The sequence below is a fragment of the Spea bombifrons genome, chromosome 3, assembly GCF_027358695.1.
Source record: "Spea bombifrons isolate aSpeBom1 chromosome 3, aSpeBom1.2.pri, whole genome shotgun sequence".
In the NCBI taxonomy this organism is placed as follows: domain Eukaryota; kingdom Metazoa; phylum Chordata; class Amphibia; order Anura; family Pelobatidae; genus Spea; species Spea bombifrons.
This window is the reverse complement of record NC_071089.1, coordinates 100639896-100666938: the sequence shown is the minus strand read 5'-3', so window position 1 is coordinate 100666938 and position 27043 is coordinate 100639896. Positions and strand designations below refer to the sequence as shown.

At 41.6% G+C, this 27043-nt stretch overlaps 2 protein-coding genes across 5 annotated transcripts in view; one reads left to right on the top strand and one right to left on the bottom strand.

The window, feature by feature from the left end:
* The window catches only part of FARP2 (FERM, ARH/RhoGEF and pleckstrin domain protein 2), a 37513-nt gene extending 17261 nt beyond the window's left edge, over window positions 1–20252 (top strand). Inside the window, exons 8-30 of the mRNA XM_053460423.1 lie at window positions 610–757; window positions 1747–1842; window positions 2049–2212; window positions 2472–2540; window positions 3311–3368; window positions 4012–4968; window positions 6299–6432; window positions 8587–8836; window positions 9856–9936; window positions 10616–10770; window positions 11048–11186; window positions 11623–11760; window positions 12175–12412; window positions 13527–13657; window positions 13926–13994; window positions 15010–15099; window positions 15785–15861; window positions 16511–16605; window positions 16690–16703; window positions 17061–17189; window positions 17734–17841; window positions 19460–19611; window positions 20155–20252. Coding sequence (XP_053316398.1) covers window positions 610–757; window positions 1747–1842; window positions 2049–2212; window positions 2472–2540; window positions 3311–3368; window positions 4012–4968; window positions 6299–6432; window positions 8587–8836; window positions 9856–9936; window positions 10616–10770; window positions 11048–11186; window positions 11623–11760; window positions 12175–12412; window positions 13527–13657; window positions 13926–13994; window positions 15010–15099; window positions 15785–15861; window positions 16511–16605; window positions 16690–16703; window positions 17061–17189; window positions 17734–17841; window positions 19460–19611; window positions 20155–20233 — 3571 coding nt within the window. The 3' untranslated portion in view covers window positions 20234–20252. The remainder of the gene's footprint in view (window positions 1–609; window positions 758–1746; window positions 1843–2048; window positions 2213–2471; window positions 2541–3310; window positions 3369–4011; window positions 4969–6298; window positions 6433–8586; window positions 8837–9855; window positions 9937–10615; window positions 10771–11047; window positions 11187–11622; window positions 11761–12174; window positions 12413–13526; window positions 13658–13925; window positions 13995–15009; window positions 15100–15784; window positions 15862–16510; window positions 16606–16689; window positions 16704–17060; window positions 17190–17733; window positions 17842–19459; window positions 19612–20154) is intronic.
* Window positions 20253–20936: 684 nt separating this feature from the next.
* STK25 (serine/threonine kinase 25) lies at window positions 20937–26436 on the bottom strand. 4 transcript variants are annotated; one of them, XM_053458927.1, is made up of 12 exons: window positions 26417–26436; window positions 25495–25633; window positions 24703–24933; window positions 24522–24578; window positions 24292–24400; window positions 23746–23903; window positions 23475–23660; window positions 22754–22899; window positions 22567–22669; window positions 22042–22116; window positions 21276–21406; window positions 20937–21144 (listed from the first exon to the last, which is right to left on the bottom strand). In XM_053458927.1, the coding sequence occupies exons 2-12, from the start codon at window positions 25522–25524 to the stop codon at window positions 21126–21128; spliced, it is 1245 nt and encodes a 414-aa protein (XP_053314902.1). In that variant the 5' UTR covers window positions 25525–25633; window positions 26417–26436; the 3' UTR covers window positions 20937–21125. The 4 variants fall into 4 exon arrangements, with proteins under 4 accessions (XP_053314902.1, XP_053314901.1, XP_053314900.1 ...); XM_053458926.1 differs by having other exon boundaries at window positions 26309–26433; XM_053458925.1 differs by lacking the exon at window positions 26417–26436 and adding an exon at window positions 26191–26409.
* Between the last annotated feature and the right edge of the window lie 607 nt (window positions 26437–27043).

The window sequence follows — 27043 nt, the reverse complement described above, 5'->3', positions numbered from 1 at the left end:
GTGGGGGAGTGTTAAATGGGGGCATAGGGCATTTCTGGAGGCAGAGTGCTCTATGAAATGCCTTTTAACGCCACTCTGCCTCCTGAAATGCCTTATACCTCCCTATATGCCACTCTGCCCCATAATATGCCTTTTAACGCCCTAAATGCCAGAATGGGATATAGGGTATAAGGCATTTCTGGAGGCAGAGTGGCACATAGGGGGTTAAAAGGCATATCATGGGCCACAGTGCCATATTGGAGTGGCAAACCTGGGGGCAGATGTGCGTAACTGGGGGGCAGGTTGGAAAATACAAGGAAATAAAAACAAAAAAATATTTTTCTCAGTCATAGCTTTTATTAAAAAATGCAATAGTTTATCTGCAGTGTTAATGTTTGAGGTCTCAGCAATAGATCAAGCTGCCAGATGTACATATATCATCAGCCGTTTGGCTCATGTGGTTTTTCAGTCCTTGCAGCCATTATTAAACTGTTGCCGTGGCTGGATTTATGTCTCGCTGTCACCGTAACGCTTGCCTTGGGGTAGGATGTGCAGATAACACTCCCTGTTGATTTTTCTTCCACACGTGTTTCAAGATGCTTTGTGCTGACATTACTTCTGTTCCTACAGCGGGATGTCCCCTGCGGACGCTGACTTTCAGATACTTGAGATTGCACGGAGGTTAGATCTGTACGGAACACGTTTCTACCTGGCCTCTGACAAAGAAGGTGCCAAAATTAACCTGTCTGCGTCGCATACGGGAGTACTTGTTTTCCAGGTAAGCGCTTGCAATGCTTAATAGAACAGAGCTGATGGAACTGGCAAATGGGTAAAGCAAACACATGCCTGTTTAATATCAGACATCCAAGGCGCCTCGGATCATTGGAGCCAAAATCATTTTATATCTGTTTATGTCTTATGGGTCTGTTGACTACGCTAAGAGATTCTGCCTGTTAGTGCCAGCCGGTTTTTACAGTGCAAGTAAATGACTAGTAGTATGCTTTGATGTCATGATGTACTATATGGGGTCTTTAGTGGAATATCAATACGTTTTTATTTGGCGATATATTAAATTTCATTTCTGGACTTTGGGTCCTCTTCTTCATATAGAAAAATATGGTTATTTAAAGGGACAGTCTAATGTTCCAAGGAGCCGTACCAACGAGGAATGCGCATTAAGGTACTTTATAAGTACTTTAATAGGCGTTCTTTAAAATGTTTAAAAAAAATTTAAACTTAAGAGACGCAGTATCAGTATACCTCCCCTGAGGTCTGATGTTTTTTGCCCCACAAATGCTTTTTGAGTTGCTCAGCTCTCGGTAGACCAGGGGTGTCAATATTTGCTGTGGGGTTTTCAGATTTGGCCAAGCCGAAGCTCAGAGCTGGGGTCTTGGTGGTGTGACAGGCAAGTTTCTTCTTCACAAGTGGTTTGTAGGCTACAAAGTCAACAAGCAGCATTTAGAAGTCTGCTTCCCCCCCGGCCTGTACCAGTGACTTGAACCTCCCTGCTAAATCTTCCAGACACGGGCATTTTATGTTGGGGGTTAAAATTCAGTATAATTTGAATATCAAAATATCATTGGTAGTCCCCCGTGACTGAGAATATCACTTTCTATACGTGGAATGCTCTTAGACGCTCTTGGAATAGTTTGGGCATTGCTATGTTCTAAGAGGCTTTATTTTTGTAATGGCGCGTAGTATATTTAGCATCTTTCACCGACCTTGTTTTTGTCTGATCGCCGCTGTCCTATCTGTTTTATCTCACAGGGCAGCACAAAGATCAACACCTTTAACTGGTCAAAGATAAGAAAACTCAGCTTCAAGAGGAGACGATTCCTTATAAAGCTGCATCCAGAAGTTCATGTGAGTGCTTCTAAGATATTATGTTTCATTTAGCTCATTTCAACTTGAATTATTGGTTGCATTTATAAAGTGCTCCTGAAAAACATCGCTGCAGAAACCTTAGTGGGCCAGACAAGTAGGAAAACACTTGAGTAATTGTGTCCTCCTTTACTATCGAATTGATTGGGCTGCTTCTGATGGTTCTAAATACGTCTGTCTCACCACAGGGTCCGTACCAGGATGCGCTGGAGTTTCAGCTGCCTAGTAGAGACATGTGTAAGAGGTTCTGGAAGATCTGTGTTGAGTATCACAGCTTCTTCCGTCTCCAGGATCAGCCCAAGCCCAAGTCTAAAGCAGTCCTCTTCAGCCGAGGATCGTCATTTCGGTACAGGTAGGCTCTGGGAACTGAACAGTGCAGTTTGGCTCATCCATACCGAGAAAATTATATCGATTAAATGTAAATATTTTATAAGTCCTTTTAGCCTATTACCCATTTATAGCAGGAATAAGAAAAGTTGGTCCTCTTGGATTCTTGCATTAAAATGTTTTTACCCACGTTTAACCCCTGCCAGTGCTTGTAAATTATTATCCCACAAAGGACTCCAGGGTGGGAAGATGCATCTTTTAAACAATTTTTTTTGTTCTTTCAGTGGGCGCACACAGAAACAGCTCATAGACTATGTTCGGGACAACAGCCTAAAGAGACCCCCTTCTGAAAGGTTGGTTAAAAAAAGATCTAAAAGTTGTGATGTCAGAGGTTTAAAATATCTCATTTGTACCTGATTTTTTTTAAAATACATTTTTTCAAATCATTTTAGGTATATCAAAAAAGTTGACGTCTTATGCATTTGTTTATTTGCACTACCCACACTAGGAAACCTCAAAAAAACCGATGACCTATACATTTCATACTCGAGAAACGTTTCTTCATGAAGGACTGTCAGTTTTATGATCACACTTTTGTAGACTGGAATGCAATAGTCCCTCTTTGATAATGTAGTTTCATAACCATATCACTTCACACCATCATCCTCTTCTATAATGACAGTCTAAGTGACCGTCATGAAGGCACGGAGCTTCTTTTCCTTACTACTGACTTTTTTACGTAATCCATGCTCTACCCAAAATGAAACTTGCTTAGTTGCTAATTTTCCAGATGTTCTCCGCACCGCTATTGAATGTGAATTGGATCTCTCTGAAAGATTAAAAAGTTTGTTTTAGCGCCTGTGATGCTTTACTCCAGCAAAATCCCATTACTTTTTATCCTATACACGGGATAATGTTCTTGTCTAAGTTTTTTATGTTGTTATTCAGTATTAACATTCTTTGTTGTGGTGCATTCCTTGTTGGGCTTCGTCTTGTTATGCTTTATATCCCCCTTATAGGATGTGTTAATATTTGGGCTTCTGTGATGCCTATTGCTGTATTAATCGAGGGGCTTTGGTGTGTGAATGGGATTGCCCTGACTGCCATGCTCTCTGTTCTGCAGGAGACACAGCAAAGCCAGAGTGTCCCCTTGCACTGTGATCCCTGACTCTCCAAAGCAGGTGCGTTTAGCTATACAGCACACAGGGTGCCTCTTGCTTTGCTGTCTCTTTTTCACTTGGAACTTTCTCAAGTGCTCTATCCATAGATAGATAGTGTTTTTCTGTGCTTGCATACAACTTTCATGCCTCCTCTATTTACCATTTTCTTTGACCGCCTAGCATTACCTTCATGTTTCACTTGTGTTTAATGTATTTGTCACATGTCTGACTCCTGACTCTTTTTGGCTCATTTAATCATGATAATGATATTTTGTCCACTTGTTTGTTGTAACTTCCCTGCACTAAGCCTTGGTTGTCCTTGATAGTCGCTTAGTTTATATTTCTTAATACTTCTGTGTGCCAGGCCATTCTTACCAAAAATCAGTTGTAGACTGTTCCCGCCTTTGTATGTAGACATCTCTTTAAATATCATAACCTTTTATTAAGAACTTCTGAAATACATCAAGCGTGAATATGAGCCGCCATTAATTTTAGCTTCCCACTGAAAACAAGAACTGTATGGTCAAAGTTGGATTTGAGGTAAACAGTACTTTTGCATAAATGTCGATGTGTCTGTTATCGTTTGACTCTTGTAGTGTTTTGGGGGGGGGGGTTTATTATTTACATTTCCCCTCTAATTTTTGGTTTTCCTTAATATTTGCAGAACCTTTTTTTCACTGAGAGTGTGACCGTTCCTGCATCACCTTCACCGCCTTCCCTAGCACCTTATTCTACCCCAACCGTCCCTTACCAGAAGCGCCAACCTAACAATGATGTCAACGTAGATACTCCACCACAAGAGGAACCTTCCCACAGAGATCCAGAGGAAGCAAGACACCCAACAGCATCACCAATACAAGGTCTCTCCCCACAACCCAACCCTTCTTTACATAGTAGACCAGATTCAGGAGGTATTAATGATGTAGAAAAATCCAAGCAGGGTGAGAATGTCAGATTGTGGGTGTCAGAGGCTTCTGACTCTCTCCTACTGACCGAAGAGTTTATAGATGATGATCCAGCTGACATATCTTTTGGCGGTGGGGCTGAGCTATACTCATACAGTGGCAGAGAGGTGTCTCCTATCCACGAGGACCTTCCACCAGACGAGTTTTACTTGGAGGAAATGAACGCAAGAGATTTTAATGGCAACGCAAGGCCTACAGATGCTACAGAGTTGTTTGAAATGAAGGCCCAGGCTAGTCTCATGCAAAGCCTCTTAAGCCCTTCAGAAAACAGCTCCTTACTCCAACATCGTTCTGAGAGCAGTTCTCTGCTCCACCATCGTTCAGAAAGCAGCTCCCTCTCCAACCTCAACGGGATTCCTCCTTACTCTCACTCTGCAAACCACTCCACTGCTAGCTCTATGATAAACTTCCCGGCCTGCTCTGTGCGCTCTGAATCTAGCTCGGCTTTCCAGTTTGGAGACATCTTGGACCAGCTGGAACAGCTGAGCTATCCCCCGACAACAACGGAGGACTCGAGCAGCTCTGAGGGAAATTCGTGGGACTCTGAGGAGGAGACGCCCCTAGATATCAACTTATTTTTCAGCAATCCTTTAACAAATTACCATGTAAACTTAAATCAGTTCGGGATTCAGGATAAGAGGGACATTCCAGACATATGATTAATATGGGTTTCGGTACGTTTCCGGTTCCCCGCATGGCTGGGTGAATCTCTTATTGACTCATCTGTGCTCATGTGAAATTATATATCTCCGTTAATTTTTTTAATCTCTTCCGGTATATATGTATATAACATTGCAGATTGAGCTCAACCTGAAGAGCCTGATGATATTTCCTATTACTCGGCCAGTGTAAAGAAAAAACAAAACAGTATTGGGTTTGTTTAGTTACTTTCTAAATTATACTGAGGTATATAGAATGACATCTCTTATCATTACTTGTTTTCTTATTCCTTTCCATACATATTTTATGACACTACTTATTAACATACCATTTACTTGTGAAGCATCATTAATTTTATATCACTTCTTACTCTTTGTACATGTTACGATGGCAGAAGACCTGGATTTTATTGGTCTAAGCACACACTTCACATATCCTTATGTAGTCACAGTACACGTTCTACACATTGTGCGTACCATACTTGCGTGTCAGTATGCTTACTATGCACGCTATGTGGTTACTGCACACTCCTTTGTACACATTTGGCGCTCTTGGGTCTTCTTCATGGCAACCGGGTGCAGTTTCTTATAGAAAGATTTGATACGATTATTCACAGATCATATGCTGTACTTTCCAGTGTTTTTCTCACAAGTTTGAGTGACACATAGCAGAACCCTGGACTCTATTTGCCAAAGAAACGCGTGAAAGAAAATACTGCTTCAGTGTTTAATGAAGAGCAAGTCCAATTTGGCCTAGTTCTGTTGCGTTAATACCCCTTTTTGATATAACTGTGCCAAACAGGCTTTACTTTGGTTTCTGTATAACCATTAAGCGTGGTGGTGGGAAACATTAACTATAAAATATATAAACTATTTTTATCTAGGTTGTAAATTTAATTCCAGTTGCATTTTAAGCAGAGCACAAAATTTGTCCTGAATATCTTACAATGTAACCAACGTGTTACAATCCTTAACTACTCTGCCGATGATTTTGGTATTCAAATTGTTTCCACGAAACATCTGCTCATCAAACACATACTCTTCAAAATGAAGAATTGAAAAATATGAGCACATTGCAGAAACCAAACGCTCTATTAACGGCTCAACAACCGTCAACATGCCCCCCCGGCACTCACTTAGTGACACATCTAACCGGTGTTTCTTGTTGTATCGGTCACCTTAAATACTGCTGTGCTCCATTGATTTAGTTTCTTGAGTAGTTTGAGGTTGCTCGCCTTTGTGGTTATCTGGGGCCATGAACGGCTCATCAGCGGTATCAATATCTAAATCCTTTCTCCATAATTGTTTGTTTGCACTGGCATTACAGCTTAAAATGTCCTACAAGTACAAGGTGGCCTACACGTTTGAGCCCAAAACTCGTTTCCTTTCGCTCGCTTCTGCAGGTTCCTCTTGTAGACCTATAAACCGCATTGCATGGCTTGACCTGCGGTGGTGCAGACGGTAACCTCGTTACTGCATAATACTGCAGGGCATCCTCAGCACACATACACAAGCATTGTCACCTAAACCGTCTTCCCTAAACTAAATATTGTGTGTAGAAAAATAATATACATTAATAGCCATATCATGTCACTTTATACACAGTTAATTTAACACTTTCAATTTGCACTTCAGAAATGTACAGTTTTTGTTGATCGTTGCTTAATATGGAATATTGAAGCCTGTTAGTGTTACATTTAACCGTTGAAATATAGTCACAACTATACAATGTGACAATGTGACCATAACCTATACTCTGCTCTAGAAATGATAGAAATGGGCCTTCAATGGTTCAGAGAACTTCAGACTTCCCAAATAATTTAGTAATCCTTGTGAAATTAATCGTTTTATTCTGTTTAACGACCTATTATGCTAATGACCGGAAGCATAAAGCCGCTGAAATGTATACATTGTGCTATGGAGCGGAGTTAGTGTCTTATTACGTTGGTCAGCGAGAGTATCTGTGTTGGCATCCACTACATCTCATAGGATCTGCTATTTAAGATGATCATTGTGATGATTACTACATGATGTGTTGCTGAGATTTTTATTTGTGCCTTGTTGTGATTTTTTTTAAAACATATTAGTGCCAATTCACTATTTTCTTTAGGAAAGTAAAACTTTCCTAAATTACATTTTTACATTTTAACATTGTTTAATACTGAATGTACCTGCAATAAAACAAGGAGTGTTGATGCTCTCCTCTTTTACTTAGTCAGCCTGATGCTAGTGTTTTGTGTCTTGATAAATTAGTAACCGATAATGTAAGAGGACGTCTAGTCTAAAGTGTCTGTTTACGAAAGCAGGTGGTAAGTGAGCTTATGTAATATATATAGGGACCCCAGACATGTCATAAGTGGTACCCTCTTGTTACGAGAGAGATCCTTGGGTTCCACAAAGGGATGTCTAATAATATTGCACTGCTGAAAAAGTAAATAACTTAATAGCTTAAGTATTCTTGAGAAGCCCATGTTTTGGGCAAATGCAGTTAACATTCAAGAAAGTTCTAAGTTCTTCACAAAGTATCCCTGGTTGAGCAACTGTCCTAAACAATGTTCGGTAATTCAATAACTAGAGGCTCATGGAATCTCATAATATATACCATTTGCCATAAAAACAAGCCCCCCCCATCCACCCATGAGAGGAATGATGTATTTATAGCTGTACATATGAATATATCAATGCTTTGACGTGCTTGAAAAGGGTTCCCTGCAACACATCTTATTAAAGTTTGTGTGGATTTTCCGAACTATACTTTACCAAGGGTTATACCTAAAATGATAATTACAGAATGCCATAAAAACAAACATTGGAGTAATTCTTTTATTAGGAAGAATGGAAGTCTCTGTGCAAAAGAGGAATCTATCAATCTTACATGTCGTTAGAGAAGAAAAACATACACATGGAAAGATCTAGAAACATCATTCCAATATACATTTAATCCTTTCAGTGTTTGCTGTCCACCACTGCCTCCTCCACCCTTCAAGGCAAAATGTCCCCAGAAATAGCTTCTATTAAAATGACACTAAACCAAATTTTCATACTTGTTTCACGCATAAGTTGCTATTTAGCTCCTCTGAAGTCTAAAATGAACGAGCGCTTCCTTCCATCTTCGAATTGAAATTTGGCCGGCGTTTATTATATAATTAGGGAGAGGTGCCATATGCGTCTAAACCCATAGGGCGCGGTTTGCTGTAAGGTGGCCTTGGATTTGTTCCTGCGTACGTCTATCTTGAAACTGATGTTGAGCAACATACAAAACATTGTGGAATTCCAACTTTGGTGAGTTGTCATCTGCAGAACCCTCTGTGTTCTCGATCTGCGATTGTACTTGACAATTCTCCATTCCACGCTTCTTTCCTTAACAAATATCTCTGGCTAGGTGTGTTTTTAGCTTTTCTTCTTTTGATTACTTTATCTGATGACTAATCAGACTTTTGAATGCCGCGTCTTTTTGCATGTACTGTATCCGTATAATTTGCCTGAGGGTCACCGTGTACCCTTTTCCGCTGCATGGGTGTCCGCGCTTCTTAACCACTCGTGGTGTACATTATTGCAAACCTACAAGCTCCTCTTTGTGCGGTCTTTCTCTTAACATTCTCATTACGTTTTAACATCTGCTGTGATAGTCCAGTTAATGCGATCACCAAACATAGTTAATGGACTCCACATCAGCACCCTTCTTAACAAACTAACATCTCAATGTCTCTGTGTCTTCATCTGTCTAGGGTGTTATCTGTCTCCTGTGACTCTCAGTTTACCCTCCTCTAATGTCCAGACGGGCAGCTCTCCTTTACTGAGTCCGGCTTTAAGTGACAGCGGTAGTGGCAGAACCGATGATTTAGAGGAGTCTTCTGAGAACAAGGTGAGAGATCGCCAATGAGCTTGCAGATCAAAGTAGTAATTTGTGTTGTTAATACGTAGTCATCAATGGGTTGAATTTGATTCTGGGACCTCTGCAGAAGTGTCCCATGATAATTCTCCGTAACAAATCATGATATGGTGCAGAAGATGACACTTTTGCTCCACTGCTAACATATTAGTAAAGCACTGTACTTTGCAGGCGATTACCCTAATTAGTATCATTTAATTTGAAGTACTTTTGTTTATGAAAATAACATTTTGCTTTCCTTACATATTTGTTGATATCAGTTAGCCATATTCTATAGTTCAGCTCACTTTGCTTCCGTAGCACAGTGCCGCTGTCCTGTTTACACACTGCGTTAGCTTACAAACCGTTCCAACATCATCTTAAGAGATATCCATCACATTAAGAGTATGTTTGAGGACTAAAGGGTCTAGATTTAGACGTCGGGCCATTTTCACAGCAAAACCTTTAAGATGTGCGAAAGGCAAACTGACACGATAGCATTGTGCTGCGAAGGGACACTACGTAATTGGGAATGGTTAAGCTGTTACTATGTCCTTACTCGCGAGTGTCCTTAAAGTGACCTTGAAGTGGGGTAATACCTGTACCGCTCATTAAGTATGGACAGCACAGTAGTGACCAGCGTCTTTCCATTCCACGCATGACTGCACCAATTGAGGCCATGCAAGAGTCATTTTGTAGTAGGGTTCTCTATAATGCTGTTGAAAGCATTGGTCCCCTGGACTCCAAACCTTTGTTTTAGTGAAGAATTGGGCCCCTTCTTTTGGAAGACTTATCTTAACTTATATTTGGCCCATGTTTCCTGATGTAGAGGCCCAGATTTAATCAGTCATTGGTCTCATCTTTGATTCAGAATGCCTTCTTCGAGCTTTAGTGAAAAAGTTCTGCATTTGGTACCAACAATTATCTTTTTCCCCAAATGTATGTTAAGCTCATGGCAAGTTTCAGTGCTTTTGTGTCAGAGTATGAACTGTCCTTTTCTTCCTAATATGCAGATGGAAGAGGCTTATTACATAACCAAAGAAATACTGAGTACAGAGACCTCGCATATTAAGGATATTGAAGTCATAACTGTGGTAAGAAAAGGGCCAACGTAATGCTGCTGTTAATGATATGTTTCCAGTTGTTAGTAGAGATTTCCGTGATGGAGAAACGTTACCGCTCTGTATTGATTTCAGAAATAGAAGAAAGTTTCTTTTGATGTCACCACAAGGAAGCACAGAAGTAAAATTGCACATACATGTGTGTCTAAAACAAAGGCAGGACACATTTACCTTTTTTATAAGCAACCAATGAAGTTCCGGTGCTCTTAACAGAGAAATGACGAGATGACATTGAGTCAGATATGTAATGAGGACTCCTGGGGCAAGATCGGAGGTCCTGCCGTGTGCGTCGCTAAAGGCAGTGTGGGGGCATTGCTGACAGAAATGTAATGGTGTTAAAGATGAGTAATTTATATGTATTAGACCGTGTATCTGATGGGATCAGTCATCTTCTTCTCAGGATCTGAATGATTATTTCTCTCCCTCATATTTTAAAATAAAAGATGTAATATCACTATTACAAGGTTCCCCCGATACTAACCGTCTGGTTAGTGACAGCACTTTGTATCTCTGTCCTGCTCATTCTCTCAGCCACAGACCTGCTATGTGAGGACATTACCCCAGCTCGCAACATGGCTCACGTGATTAAATGTTACGGATACACAAAGCCGTTTTATAGATCATTAAGCATGTTTGTCTCTTTCCCTGCCAGTGGCTTCACGGGGCTCTCTGTAAAGGAGGCGTTCTTCACGGGGCGTCTGAGAAACTGATGAAGCCTCTGTTTTTTAACATGGCTTCTGTGCATCAATTTCATCAAAACTTTGTGCAGCAGCTGGAGGACGTCCTTGCTCTCTGGTCAGTACGCCTGTGACGTTACATGGATTTGCTGTACCTAGACCCTGGTTTTATTTCGGGTCTGTGTGTCAAGTGCGTGAAAATTATTTTCTTCTTGTTGTACATATGAGGCATTGACGGTGTGGCAGCCTTGTAAATGTTCATGGCTGCTCCATACAATTACCTGCTTGTTCATCCCTTGTATTGAGAGATCAACATACCTGTCAACATAGCTGAACTTCCTAGGTTTAACCTTGGTATATCGCTGCTTCCCTGGGTCTCCATGCCAGTTTATTCTTTCTTTGGGCAGAGGAGCACTGGTGGACATGCCTACTCCTCACTCACCTCCTACTTCCACTCAAATAAAGGCTAGACTGATCCCCACCCCTAGGCAAGGCTACCTCCTCAAGAGGGTGAGCTGTGGATACCCTACCCTGGAAAGACCCCAGGTATGCAGATAATGTACCCTTAAAGTGTTGGTTCGCCAAAACTCTACTGATGATTCAACATAATCACTTTCTTCTTTTGACTTATATTATAACCCTAAACTCCATTTTTCTGCCTACTAGTTACTAGCCATTGTGTGTTCCTCAACAGAGAATAAGCAGGCTTGCCTATTATTGTCAGTGTTACAAAATCGTTTGTATGCAGATTAATAACATTTGCCGTTTTAGTAAAACTCGTCAATAAGACTGATAGGGGACACCCCCTTTCCAAATATTCTCCCAGCCATCATTCACGTCCCTGTGACCTTCCATCCAAACTCTTCTGAGAACTCCCCAGCATCCTGTAGAATGGTGAATAATGGAAATGCATCACATTACACGCCTTCCTACATGCGTGTTACACGGAGTAGCTACTACTGCAGTTACGGTATAAGATAAGGTAATATGGCATGCACCTACTTGTATGTTTATTCATTTTCTCTTACATGCATGTGCTACTAGGGAAGGCCGATCTGCACATTCTAAGGACACGCAGATAATTGGAGACTTCATGCTAAGGAACATGACCTCTCTACGGGTGAGATTGTGTATGTTTTATTTATACGTCACCACACGTGTGCATTGCAAAAAGACAGGAGGTTGTCGCAGCTTTGTGTAGTTTCCTCTGTTAAATAAAGCTCACCTCCTCTTAACGCCTATTAAGATATTTCATTAAAAATAATCTGTTTCCAGCTACAATAGACATTTACAACATCAACAACGTCTGCACTGTATTTCACATCCATTTCATGTTTAATGAACAAAATGTGTTGTCCTCCCACAAAAAGGACATTTCTTAGTGACCCCAAACATTTGAGCTGTAGTGTAGGTACAGCACTTATTCCCACCAACAGAACTCGAAGTGAATGTGTAGACGTTGAATGCGTAGACATTGTTGAATGTGGTTGGTCTCGTTATCACATGTCTGTACTGACCCAACTTTCTACCGCAGGCACTCTTACCTCTCCTACATAGACTAGAAGATGTGTTTCCTGAGCTGCAAAATAAGTCTCCCTCACATCAGGAGGTTGAGGTTTTGTTGCAGGAATTTGAGCAACATCGGGTGTGTTACCTTCCTCTCAGCTGTCTTCTCCTTAAGCCATTACAGCGCCCCTTGCAGTATGAAAAGCTGCTGGAGAGACTGTGTCGGCATTACCCGCCATCTCACCATGACTACAACAACTGCCAGCGTAAGCCTCACATGCTATGAGTTACCTCAGAGAAGCTTTTCAAGTAGACTAGCTGGCTCTGAGGCTCCCCCTTACAAAAAATTACTGCAGTTTTTCTGAAGTAATACTGCAGTTTTTTGGACATGAAAAAACTGCAATACTGCACTTTTACTGCAGTATTACTGCATTTGTACTTCACTGTACTGCAGTATTACTGCACATTTACTGCACTTTTATTTTATATTGCAAACCTACAGTTGTACTTCAATGTACTGCAGCTTTATTGCATTTGTACTTCCTTACAAAAATAACTGCAGTAAAACTGCAGTACAGTGAAGTACAAATGCAGTAAAACTGCAGTAAATGTGCAGTAATACTGCAGTAAAAGTGCAGTATTGCAGTTTTTTCATGTCCAAAAAACTGCAGTATTACTTCAGAAAAACTGCAGTAATTTTTTCGTAAGGGCCTGGCTAGTAGGATCATTATTGGACTTTACAATACCTTTTCCAGAACAAAAATCTAATCAACGTTTTGCTCATGTAACTAATGTGGAAGGACAGTTGGGCTGAGGGGGGCTCTGGGTTGAGAGCAAGGACTATGTATATTAATATGTCTCCGATTTAAATGGGGCGTCTCCCCTTATCATAGGTCAAACTATTAGCGCTAACAAGCAACCTTTTAATTCCCGAAAATAGCCTCTCCATTCCTGGTAAAGCATATTAATAAAACCCATTACATCCACAGTATTAGCGTTAATATTTCTGTTTCCAGCATTAAATGCGTATTTTAAAAGGTTGTCAATCCTCCCCGCTAAAGTTCCTAAATACTCAACATACTCCAACAGTCATTGACTTAAATTATTTAATTGTTCGTTAAGTCTGCGAAGATTGTTTAAAAAACCCAAATGACTGCAGGTTAGTTTTAGGCCCCAGAGAATTTTCTATGCTTCAGCTCGTCTCAGCCTTCATCCAGCTGCGTAGAATGCCATGTTTGTAGAATGTTGCATTATATATGAGCAAAAACGCTCACAGCGGCTCTGTTCCACAGGGACGGAGCCCAAAATATCCTCACATAAGTTCCAAATCTATGCTACTGGTTTAAATGGCCGTAAAAGATCCAATTGTGTCGCTGACAGGAGCTTTAGGCGAGGCGAGCGCAGTGAGTTCCCAGCTACGGCACCGTCTGCTGCACCTTCAGAACCTGCAGAGACTCCATCAGCTTCAGAAGGATCTGCTTGGTGGAGAGAACTTGGCATCCCCCGGCCGAGTAAGTCTGTGCCGTATATTACACGCCATCCCTATACAGAGACATCTCCCCAAAATCCCATAATGATATTATCACATTATTCGATATTCAGTTATTTCAATATTCAGCAGTCGGGTGTTTTTTTTTATTTATTTTTACTCCCACCACCCCATGGGTTTCCCATAGACTTAGACTCAGTCTGTATATTGTATTATTAAATCACGTAATGTGCCAATGCAGGCGCCATGCTGTTTATGTGACATAATGTATATCGTTCCATATCCTGCAGGAGTTTATACGTGAGGGCTGTCTATTCAAACTGACCAAAAGCGGCCTGCAGCAGCGCATGTTCTACCTCGTAAGTGTACTCTGCCAGACGCCACATCAAACCTACGCATAAAATGTTCTGCGACGAGCCCCTCGCTGCTGCACTCTGGCTACATAATAACGTCTGCAATAAGCCCGTTACTATTACACTCTCCATGTATAGTAGTATCTCTTTACAAGACTATAGCATCTGTAATAGAGAGCCTAGCGGTGGCACGCGTATAATGGATACAGCTTTGTATAGACACACTATTAGCGTGCCTACCTCTTAGATAGTAAGCTTGCACGCAGGGCTCTCTTAAATTACCAGTTCGCCTTAGTTTGTCGCTTCCATTTTTATATTATTATCTTATAAGAAGCGCTGAGTAAATTGTTGGCGCTATGCAAATAAAAGATCATTGCAAAGTTGCATTTGCAGTAAGAATATTGCTACGGGTTGAGTATCCCTTATCTGAAATGCTCGAGAAAAGAAGTATATTGGATAAGGGATCCTTTTGGATAACTGATCTGTCTTCTCACCTGTTGGTCAGGCTTCTCCCCGTGCTTCCATAGTGGTGCTTCCTGTCTGGGGAGGAAAAAGGGAGCGGAAGTGTTCTGGGGAAGCCTGAGCGCCGGACGGGAAGCGATCTGGTACAACGGGGAGAAACCTGAACCACACAGAGAAGCCGTAAAGGATCTACTGACTACAGGAGAGATCAGACACCTCGCCTGTTGTGAATTTCCCTCATCTGCATTTACTTAATCCCCCCACCCCAAAGGAAAATCAGATAAGGGATTTTTGGATAAGGGATACTCAATCAGTATGGGACTCTCCATACAAAGATGTTATTACTGCATCCGCCATACAAAACTATATCCGCAGCATGCATGTGATGTCCAAACCCGCCATGCAAAGAATTAACTACTGTAAGCATGTTGGAGTCACCATTGTTTTTTTTCTCCCCTTTTCTGACATGTCTCCCTCCCTTCCCGGGAACAGCCCTGATAATAATTGTTAGAAATGTAACGAGAAAGGCCTCATTTATGCATTTCTTTTTATACGATAGTTCTCGGATATGCTGTTATACACACGGAAAGGGCTGAGCTGCACAAATCAGTTCCGGGTTCATGCGCGGCTTCCTCTGCATGGAATGCTGGTGAGGGATTCGGAGTCTGGATATTTTCTGTTGGCATATTTGCTGTTCGATGCAGTCTAGTTAATCCTTCAGCTAAGACTGCGACTTATAATTTTGAGATGTTACACACACTTTAGAGTTTATTCACAAAAGCTATTATTTGCTGGAGCGTTGTGGGGTTTATGCATTATGAAAAACACTTTCTATTGCAAGTAGTGGGTGATCTCTTAATTATAATGAAGATGGAGAGAGTGAAGTTGAATAAATCAACACTTTACTCACTAACAGGGATGGGAAAAGTGTCCGTAGAAGCACACCGGAGTCCGTGACATCATTATCGGTGCCTATCCCTGTTTACTAAAGTTGGATTGAATGTTTATTGTAAAGTTACTCCTCACGTGTAAAACGAGGATAGCCGTGATCTCTGTACATGGAACTTCTTGGCTACTGTCTGCTTTATTTTTATATCCCTCTTTGTTTGTAACATTGCATGCGCTATTCTGATCTTAGCTGATGGTTCTGGATCCACCGGTGAGTATTTTAAGACATCAGGCCCACTTATTCTGCTTTCTAGCCTTTCGCTTGTGCAACCAGACCTGTGTATGCCATGTCCCTTAGAGACGTTTGCTTGAGTAGCGTTGGCTATATTTGTCCAACAACTTTTCGTGTGTCCCATTCAACTTTCATCTGTGGTCGCTATCCACAGGCTGAGGACATTCAGAGTTCTGTCCCCCACTGCTTCACGATCTACTCTGCACAGACCACTATTGGGGTGGCTGCCAGGTGAGTGCAGTAGATCCCCCCCGTAGAGAGCTGCTGCCCTTTGTGCCGTGTTACAACGATACTACCTGTGTGAGCATTGCTGGTTAAGGGTGTACAGGTGCTTTTAAAGGGACACTCCAGCCATCATATACACATTAATGCAAATTATATGTGCCTGGCCCCTTTAAATGTTTGTGCCATTCTGCAGAATCCCCCCAAATGCATTTGCCCCTTTCCCCACCCCCAGCTAAATGCCCTGCAGGAGATGTGTTCGGCTGCATGCGTTTCCCTGCTTGTACTCCTCTCAGCTCTGGCGCAACGGGAGCAATTTCCTGCCGCTGATTGGCTGCTTAAGCTGTCAATCAGTGACAGGATATACTCCCATTGATTTCATTGAAGTGCTTTACTGCCACTGATTGGCTACTAAAGCAGACATTTTCGTGTGTCCTATTTTTTGGTTTTGGAAGAATGTATATTTAAGTACTCAGAGGGTTTCTCGCAGAGCACTTCAGTATGTATTCGTCTATAGTCGGTGACATTAGACTATCACTTTTAATGAGAGGGCATGCAAGACTTCTTTTAATGTTGTCTTCTGGTACTTTTGAGTGGCGGTAACATTTACTGTACTTGTTTGTTTGCTTTTTTGTGTGTTTTTGCTGCATTGTTGCAGTTCACAGCTTGATATGAGGCAATGGTTGGAGGATCTGAATGCCGCCGTAAGCCGAGCGCCCCGATGTGGGGAGCTGCCAGCGCCTTCACTCCAGCGTGAGTAACGTTATTGCTTTTAGTGCTCCCGGGCGATACCCAGCTTTTACCGTGACCGCCTGTAACTCATGTTTATCTGATCAGGCTACAGGGGAATAGCTCGTTAACATGTTGAGTTATTAATAACTCAGAGTAAACATACATGTTATTGGGTTACTGTGTAACATACATTAAGCTGAGTTCAGGTGTATGTATAAAGACTTGGGGAAATTCAATTTTCTACTTCATCAAAGAAAAGCTCTATGAAAAGTAATGATAAAATAGACAAAAATGGAGATGGCGATCCTGTCCTCATTTATCTAAAGCAAACGTAACATGATCATTGGAGTCAATCTTATTGACCAAGGTGAAACTTACTATGGGTCATTAATATTCTGCAGCCCTGAGTGTCTCTTTGGATTCATTAGGTGATAACGCACTCAGGGGAGTGCTGACAATGACATGTCTGTGATGAGCTTTGTGTTCTTTGTACAGAAGCAGTTGTGACCTCCTCTGCAGAGAGTCATCACCCTAACACCCTGAGTCATGTGTGCTGGTACCGGAACCAGAGCGTGTCCCTCGCTGACCACATCGCTATGATGGAGGTACCGTGAAGATATCCGGAAACAGATTCCAGAACACGCTCATTCATTTAACTCCTTTTAACATCACACTCAAGCCTGAGATAACAGATCACCTTAGTTTAGCTTCATGGGTCCATTTATTTTTTAATGGAATTGGTTTGGCTGTCAGTTAAGAGAAGAAAGCATCTTAAATTGCTAGTTTTGCCTGATAAGTAGGGATTCCCTTTACACTTATGGCCAAAGAGTGTTCCCAAAAATGTCTTGAAAGTTTGTACTGCAAAACCAAGCCATATTTAAACTCAAAATATGAAATCAACATTAACAAATACGACAGAACAAGCATTCCAGTTACATTAGAGTCCTGTTATCCACATTCCCTCTAGAATTGTCATCTTGCGAGCAGGGCCCTATTTACCAAACGCGTCGCTTTGTCTTTATGTCGACTCTAGTTTTCTTATACCCCTTGAAAATATTGTAAGAAGCGCCGCATACATTGTTGATGCTGTACAAATAATAGATAATATTAACACTTCGTAGTGTGAATGAAATCTCTTGTGTTCTCCAGAATCAGCTTTCGGGTTATCTGCTCCGCAAGTTTAAAAACAGTAACGGCTGGCAACGCTTATGGGTGGTTTTTACCAATTTCTGCCTTTTCTTCTACAAGACTCACCAGGTAAAATAACAGGTAGCAAAATAACCTGCTGGAGTTAAAAAATGTAATTGGACATACAGTAGTTATTTTTGGGGTTTTATTTTTTAATGATGTTTTAGATCCCCCTGTTTACTTAAGGACATACAGCTTTGGCTTTTTCCAGCAGCAAAATCCCTGCCGGTGAACAGGAACGTGCGTGCGTGCGTGCGTGCGTGTGTGTGTGTGTGTGTAAAATAAAAAAAAAAAAAGAAATCCCATCAATTGTCCATATAATATAAGTGTAAAGAGTGAAAACCAGGAAAAAAAAAAAAATTACCCCCAACTTTGGAAGACACCTGTTAAAGTGGCAAAATGACCCTAGTAAAATACTCTGGATTGTCTTTTTCAGTTACGTATGTATGTATATATATGTATGTACCATATATATATATATATATATATATATATATATATATATATATATATATATATATAATAGTTTTATGCGGGGTCTTGCTAGCTGTCACCAATGATTACGTTAGAGTCCCACCTTGCTAAATTTGAAGAAAAAAAAGTCATGTGCATCTTGTAATATTTGCCATCAAACGCATAGTTGAAAATCCTGAGCATTAAGGGTGGGTTTCAAATCAGGGAAAGTTGAATATATTTTGGGTATTTTTTTGTCCCCATGGGCTCTAGATGTGTACAATTTATGTACGTGTAAAACTCAGCAAATGTGCATGTGTTTTTTTTGTTTTTTTTTTACCTTGTTTCTTGTAATCACACAAAATAATGTCTTACAATTGTGAATATGGTTTCAAAAGAAAGCTTCGCTAACTGGGAAAGAGGGGCATTGCATATTCAAACAGGGAAAATGCTCTGGTCCTGCAATGTAAAGGGGTAAGGGGTATACTGTGTGATTTTTCTATTTCGGAAGACACATATATATATATATATATATAGCAGTTTCAATATGTGTAATCATGGATCTGGTTTAGATTAGTAAATGGGTCCGTAATGCCGGGAAGTGCCCCGTGGGCTCAAATGACGACAGAGTAATGTGTATAGAGCTCACTGTCGGCCATGTTCGTAAAGACCGTTTTGGTGGAGTTTTAACCCCTTAAGGACAAAGGGTTGTCCTTAAACCCATTAATGACAATGCATTGTGAGCCCATACATGTACGGGCTTTGTCGTGAAGGGGTTAAAAGTGATTGTGGCAATGTTCCTAGAGGTTGAGCCATTCCACTGGCTGGAAATAAGACCCATTTCAGTTAGGCAGCAGGTGTTTCATTGAGCGCCATTTAGAAATCGATGACTTAAATAGTGTGTCTCAGTCTTAGACATGTCCCCATAAGCATAAGCTGTGTCGCTTTTTTAACTTTTTCCGACAGCTCGCACGTTGCTGCGCCTGTCAGTTACACCGAGGTTGTCGGCCACATAGAGATTCGGTATCCTACAAAGTGTTCATTTTAGGGAAATCTGGAAATATTATCCCTTGGGCATTATTTTTACATTTATTTTAATGATTAAAAATTATAGCGAAACGAGATCCGTCAGTGTGACATAGAATAAGAGATATTACCTGTAATTCTCTCGCATGCTGTACAAGGCCAGCTACATGTTATGTATCCTACGTACCAGTAACCTGTATATTTCCAGGAGGATGCCCCCCTCGCCTCTCTGCCTCTCCTGGGGTACACAGTGAGTGTCCCGTCACACACAGACCCCGTCAGCTGCCGGCACGTCTTTAAGCTGCACTTCAAATCGCATGTATATTTCTTCCGCGCTGACAGCGAGTACACGTGGAGAAGGTGAGATATAGCGAATGCCATCACAAGTGTTACTGTTACAAATGCGTGTGTTTAAATGCTTGTTAATTAGCAACTTTGATTAGAATATTCCCCAGACCCTCAGGGCCGTGATATTATTATACCGGGTACGTTTCACTAGCGGAGTGGAATGGGAAGAGCGGCGCTGGGTGTGATACGAGGATCCCCGGACTACACATTAACGTAACATAAGCTTGTACAATATCAGCTTGACTTTCTGCTAGTGGTGTAGCCCCGGCACTTGAAATAGAGAGACCTTCCGGTCCAGAACTGTGTGCGTTCTGAAGTCCATCTTTCACAGAATGAAGTGTCTCCATGTATTTATTTATGCATTTTGATACAGGAGCAGTAGATTTTCACTTTCTTCTTGCCCTGCCATTACACAGCGACAATTATCTGCCGCTTACCAATAATCTCATATACCTAACTAGAAAATACCTGTCAATTCAGGATGTTTCCGGTTTAATCTTGGCCTTAAATACCCAAACGTGATCTGTTGCCAATGCCCTGTCTTCATCTATGCAGGTGGATGGAAGTCATCAGGCGTTGTGTGAGTTCTCCAGGCAAAATAGGTCACTTTTCTGAAGATGGAAACATTAAGTGATCGCTAGCAAGGAAAAAAATCATTCGCTTCAAGGCTGGTATTGCTACCAATAAAGAATATATTAAACTATTCCCCCGTAACACAACTAACACTCTGTATACCGGAATACAAAGGCTTTTTGCTCTGTTCCATTTAAATGCAAATTGTCTGACCGTACAGAATGCCTCCACATGTTCTTCTTCTGTGCCGTCTATCACAGCGATTCCCATGTCCTCCTTCCTATGGTTTTGTGGAACCTCTGATCCTGTACCCTGGTGTATAATAAGCATTTTTCTGAACGCTGGTTTGCTTCGTTACACATGAGAGCTGGCATCTTGTGTGTTATGTTGTAGAAGATTTTACAGAAGAATGTCGCGCGTGGACCTTAAGCAATACCGTGCAATCTAACACTGCATAAGATGGCATACTAGACAAGTGTATCTAATTCCTGACCGTAACCTATACCGGACTGCTGTGGCAGTTCCTGAAACAAGCTGTCCAGGCTAGAAAGCCATCATATGCCATGCAAAGGAACCATTTATGTAGAAAGGAGTCTAACCCCTTCGAACACCTTCAATCAATGGATTTGGGATCATCAACATGCTTTGAAACATCTTTAAGTGTTGTGCTGCTTTTGGAATATATTTATATGAGCTTATTATGAAAAAGCTTCTTCATTCTCATACACAGAGTAGCTGCAATTGAAAAATGTGTCGGTAGACAATTTGTATGAATGAAATGTCAGTTTATTTTTGTACATAACATACTGGCTCATCAGGACTGTTGGTAAACACTTTGTTACAATATTGTTAAAAAAAAAATAAACATTTTAAAAGTAATGCCATGGTCTGGATGTCACTTTTATCACAGTTGAGGTGGGGATGTGGAAACTGGGTGCCCGTAGGGTTTATTTTCACTGAGCTGTGGAGAATCTGCAACGAGAAGAACAGGTGAGTGGCTAAATTAAATGAAACGCTCCTGAGTATATCACTGTGCATATCAACCAACATGGCAAAACACTTAACCACAAATGAGATGAAATGAAAGCTACAAAGCCACCTACCTTTGCACTCGCTTTACCAAGTGAGCGATGAGCTGGTCGGTGATCCCAGGACTCGACTCCTCGGCCAGGCTAAAGGCGTTCTCCAGCTCCTGCACCGATCCAAAGGCACCCGCACATCGCTGCTCCCGTAACTGCGGTGTCAAGAATGGAACCACGGAAACCAATTATCTAACCGCTTATTAAATGAATGGAAAAACTTCCTACAGCTCCCTCCTGTGTGTGGACTCCCAATACCGGTGTGTGCATCAGCACATGGACAGATGGCCTGCAGTTTGCAGCGCTTTTTTTTGTTGGAAAAAAATAAGCCATGAATTCCACTTTAATGTGAATAACACATGTCTAGTGTATGTACAATATTATGCACATTGCATTCAAATCATGCTTTTTGGCTATTTAAGCAAATAAACATGGATTCTGCACTACCACTTCTGGCCAGCAGGTTGCACTGGTGCAGCGCCTCTGCTCTGTACTTAATAATAATAAAACAATTGTACACACACTAACACACACACTAACACACACACACACACACCAACACACACACACTAACACTATATCCCATAGATAAGACTGATAATTCCCGCTAACTGACCTGAGTAGAAACATATTCTGCAGACTGGTGAGGGTTACTGAATCCCCATCACCTCCTCCAGGTCTGGCCGAGTATGCTCTAAACACATGCATAGTTCTAATATATATTATAAAACTATTCTGCTACGTCATGCCGGCTTTCATTTCACATGGCAGACCTTCGCACGTTTCTCACCTCCCGAAAGACAGGCGTTACTAGTGCCGACAAACAGTGTGACCGCGGGAGACGTTTAATCACTTCTGCCGGCTGCTGTACCAAATAAATAAGGCAGTTTGAGAAAGTTATGATTACAAAGCAGACATGAACAGGAAAATAGTAGGAATGAAGTCAGGGGTATGTTTTACAAACTGCCACATTCACAATGTTCCAAATATCTATGGCAGGGATACACATGACGTCTAGCATCTCTAGAATGGTGTTAATAGTCCAGCAGCTTACTATATGCAGTGTCCACGCTGCTGGTGCCAGATTTTTAGGCAGCACTCAATGAAGGATCATTCGGTCGACTGTATGTAAAGGTGGAGTGACAAAAGTGGACCAAAGCCATTGAGTGTTTGATGTAAAAATCTTGTGCAGTCCCAATAGTTTTGGATGACCTGTTCATTTCCAGTAATTAAAGTGGCACCATTTTAGCAACTTTTTAAACATTTTTATGATGTATAAGTAATCTAACTTCTCGGTCAGGTCATACAGAGGTACCTGCTGGAACCCCCACTGCATTCTGCTCATTGACGAGGGCCGCACCGTCTCTGGAAAGGACCAGTGGGGAGCGTGGTTTTGATTCCTTTCGTCTTCGTTATCCCTGAGAAACGATAAGAGATAAGAAATGAAAGCACTGGTGGGAGAGTAGTTTTTATGCATGTCCCCAAAAATTCATTTTACTTACATGTCAGAGTCATCCGAACTAGAGTCATCGCGGTGACCCTGGGCTTTCCAACGCTTGTATCTTTCTACAAGCTCCATGAGGAAGGAGGTTTTCTTGGTGTATCTTAAGATAAAGCGATGCTTCAATAGTTCACGAGCGGTAGGCCTCTGTCACAAAGAGAGATCCTGCTGTGAAAAATACTACTTCCTGACCGGCTTGTCTCAACAACATGGCCATCTATCAATCTGTAATAATAAAATATACATGGGTTTCACCCGCCGTCCAGGCTAAACCTATAACCTAGGTCCAATATATCGGGACAGCTTAGTAAAGCGCTTAAAACTAAAAATAACAGCAGTGTTTCAGGTAGAAAGAAAGACCAAAATATCCAGCTAACTGAATAATCATTATATATCCTCACGTCTAGCTACTGGGCCAGCGTTACCGTTGAGCACCATGGCTATAATAACCCAAAATAAGGTCAAATATCGCCAAACCATGTTCAATAAACCATAGAATTCAAAATAACCATTCAGGGGTGTCCAACCTGCAGCCCCCCAGCTGCTGCAGGACTACATCTCCCATACTTCTCGGCCACCCCTTAGCTGAAAGAGCATTATGGGAAATGTAGTCCTGCAGCAGCTGAAGGGCCGCAGGTTGGACACCCCTGATCTAGAGTGTCAATTTTTCTCAGCTCTAAAAATAGTTTTTCAGATCCATTTGTCCATTGAAGGATACTTACAGAGCGGGGGTCCTTGTTCAAACAGGCCTCCACAAAGTCTTTAAATGGTTTGCTGTGCTGTCCCTGCAGTGTTGGGGGGTTATTCTTGGGGATCAAGAACAAGACCCTCATGGGGTGGAGGTCAGAATACGGGGGCTCTCCCTTAGCTAGCTCGATTGCAGTGATTCCCAGAGACCAAATATCAGCCTGCAAGAACAGAGACGAAGAGACCATAAGTGGAGGAGCAAATCCATACGTTACAGCTTCATGGACCGCAGATTTTTACTCTTACCTTGAAGTCGTAGGCGGATTGTTTAATGACCTCTGGCGCCATCCAGAATGGAGTGCCCACAAAAGTGTTCCTCTTTATTTGAGTGTCAGTTAGCTGACCAGCTACCCCAAAATCGGCCAACTTTACATCTCCCTGCTCTGAAAGCAACACGTTTGCAGCTAGATAGGATAAAGTAAAAAAAAAAAAAAGAAAAAGTTTATGAACACGGTCGTGAACGCTTTAAAAGTGTAATAATTGCACCTGTGTCATAGTAGACTGAGGTTACATTGCAAAAGTAAGTTTCCCATACTACAGTTTTATGATCTGTATATATATGTGTGTGTGTGTGTGTGTGTGTGTGTGTGTGTGTGTGTGTGTGTGTGTGTGTGTGTGTGTGTGTGTGTGTGTGTGTGTGTGTGTGTGTGTGTGTGTGTGTGTGTGTGTGTGTGTGTGTGTGTGTATACAGTATATAGTGCGTAAAATGTGTTTAGGGGCATACAGGTTGTAAGCCCAGCTCTGTCTGTCCGTTTTCACTGATAACACTGCTCTGTAGCCCATTCTTTTTACCTTTAATGTCACGGTGGATCTTCCTCTCTGAGTGCAAGTAATCCAGACCCTTTAGGATTTCACGAAGCATGGTGGCAATATAGGACTCTTCAAGAGGACCTGGTTTCAGCTTCATAATAAGAAGAGGGCAAATGGTTATACAGTATAAGAGTATGGGAAGCAGAGTTAGGTATGAAAATGTACTACATACAATATTATACATGTACTTCTAGTAACAGTAAAGCCCTTACCAAGTCCAGAGCAGATCCCCCTCCTAAGTACTCCATAATAATCCAAAGCTTAGACCCCTGTGTAAAAAAAACAAAAAAAAAAACAGTTACCATCTTGTGAACCATGTGCCATAATGTAACTTCATTGTAGACTCTTTATGTTGACAAATTGTTTGTGGCCCCTGGAGTAAGGTGTACGTACCTTGAGGTAGGAGCCATAATAGCGGGTGATATACGGGCTATCGCACTGACTCAGCACTGTGATCTCCTGCTGTATGTCCTCGATTTCATCTTCTGCCTTTTCCAGGTCAATGATCTTGATTGCAACTACCTCTTTGCTGTGATTCTCTATGCCCTTATATACCTCTCCAAAGGAGCCTTTACCAATCCGCTCCAGCTTGGTGAAGAGACGCTCGGGATCCATTCTGGAGCCCTGGAGAAGAGATGACTTTTATGAGAATGCCTACTCATATACTTCTAAAGAAGCCAGAGCTCTCTATTCTCAGTGCACACGGGGCTGATAGCCCCTCTGCCCGTAACAGAATCTAACAGCGATATAGTAAGGAGAATTCCTGGTAAGAAGAATTCCTGGTAACGGGTACTTTTCTTTACCGTATGTCCTGAATATTAATACAAGATGTAGCCGTTCCAGTTAAAGATCCACCAATGTTTACACATTTGTGTTTTTAATTATGTTGTGTTTTGTCATTTGATTACATTTTTTGTGAACGTATGTTTAAAATGTTATCATTTGCACTTGTGGCTATAATGTCATTAAATGGCTATCTAATTGGTTTCCTATTTTTGTTTAAAAAGCAACTTTTTAATTTCCGACCAGAGTTTCGTGAGACACCCTTATTTCTTGTTGCAGTAACGGGCTGTAAACATGCGCGGATGGTGTCAGCATGACACTCAGGAGCATTTAACGCATGAGAATGAATCTCTCTATGTATGGCCCAGTATATATACGTTTCTAGAACTATTCACGTCTTACCTGAGTCGTGAAGTCTCTGAGGAGCGCCATTCTTGTGCCTTTTCCTCGACTGATTTGAAGATCAGTGTAGAACGGTCCTAATCAGGTTGCCGACGGTTACCGGATGAGGTTCAGACTCCATGTCTGATTTCACAGGTCACTAAGATGGAACAACCCAGATGAACAACTCTACGCTGCTTCGGGTTCAGTGTACACGACCGTCAGTACTAAGCCGTGCGCTACAGAGTGCTACCCAGCGCCGGAGAAAACCGCCATACAATACTGCAGAACAATATCACAACTGTATAATATTGGAAAGAATAATTCTGCTGGTTGTTTCAGGCTGTTAAATACTTATTTTCTTACGCGCTCACAACAGTTCGCCAAAACTGTCATTAAAAGCCTGCAACAGAGTGAAAATTCTCTAAATGGTCAGATGCAACAACACGTCTGTATCACAATCATCTCACCATTAAACATACATCTGCTATGCCAATAAATATACCGTCAATCACACCAAGCAAGTCCGCGCAAGTAAATGATGCGCCCAATTGTGAAGTGTGCCCACCCCAGCACTAACACCGATGAGTGCATGGCCTAGCCGCTCATGTCATTTAAACTTTAAACTGGAGGCAGCACTGAGTAATCATGCCTCCTCCATGCCATTAAGCCCCAGAGCTCTGCCAGCTACATCTTCTAATAATCTGGCATACACACCAGAGGGCTGCCTCTCAAGTTACGCAATAGCCCCCCTTATCGTGTACACTGCATCAGATGGGCAGCTTGTTGCTTCGCATAAGGGGTCTCGTCCATCAACTACACGTAAAAGGCCCACCCTAGTGACGTCAAGTCAAAGACTGCAAGATATCTGTCACTTCTCCCAACAAGTACCCGTTTCACAGCTAGGCCTCCTCGCCAAGACCCCCTTGTTAAAGACCCCCACCCTAATGACAGCCAGCCACACACAGCAGGATAGAGGCGTCACTCGCCCGGTGCATTATGGGACGTGTAGTGTTTTTTTTGCGCAGTGCTGTGCAAAATAGCCTGGTAAAGAACTACAACTCCCAAGTATATCTGCTGGAAAGCGGATAGGGATATCAGTGGCAAAGGCTTCTGGGAAATGTAGTGAATAAGTCCCCGCTTACTCGCTCTGTTATCTTGAGAAACAACAAGGTGTGAACTTTACTCCCAGAATGCAACGGGTTTAAAGATTTTGGATGGGTTTCTAGGTTGTCCCGAAGCCACCCAAAGCGACCTGCTCAGAAGGAGTTTTATTGTAGAGATAGTCAGACCTGTCTATACAATATATACAATATATATATTCAGACCCTCCAGAATATAGAGAACGTCGCTGTATCCCAGTCTAGGGTGTTACATCTCTTTAACCAAAATATTAAATAAATCACTTTAAAGATCACTGATATATTTGATTGCAGGACTTATGTTTATTGTTTGTTTTATTTCTATGCTGTTATGAAAGCATGTTTGTTTAAGTAGAGAAAATGTTATGTTTTGTACTAGGGTTCCCACGTCTATTGAAAGCAAGATAGGATTTGTGGCATTACTTGAG

Excerpts from the sequence above, each read along its gene's own strand:
- STK25 (XM_053458927.1), bottom strand. The coding sequence starts at position 25,524 with ATGGCGCTCCTCAGAGACTTCACGACTCAG. Across the intron at positions 24,579-24,702 it reads ATTATGGCTCCTACCTCAAG|GGGTCTAAGCTTTGGATTAT; the intron begins GTACGTACACCT and ends TTTTTTACACAG. Across the intron at positions 22,900-23,474 it reads TGAACAAGGACCCCCGCTCT|AGGCCTACCGCTCGTGAACT; the intron begins GTAAGTATCCTT and ends TCTTTGTGACAG.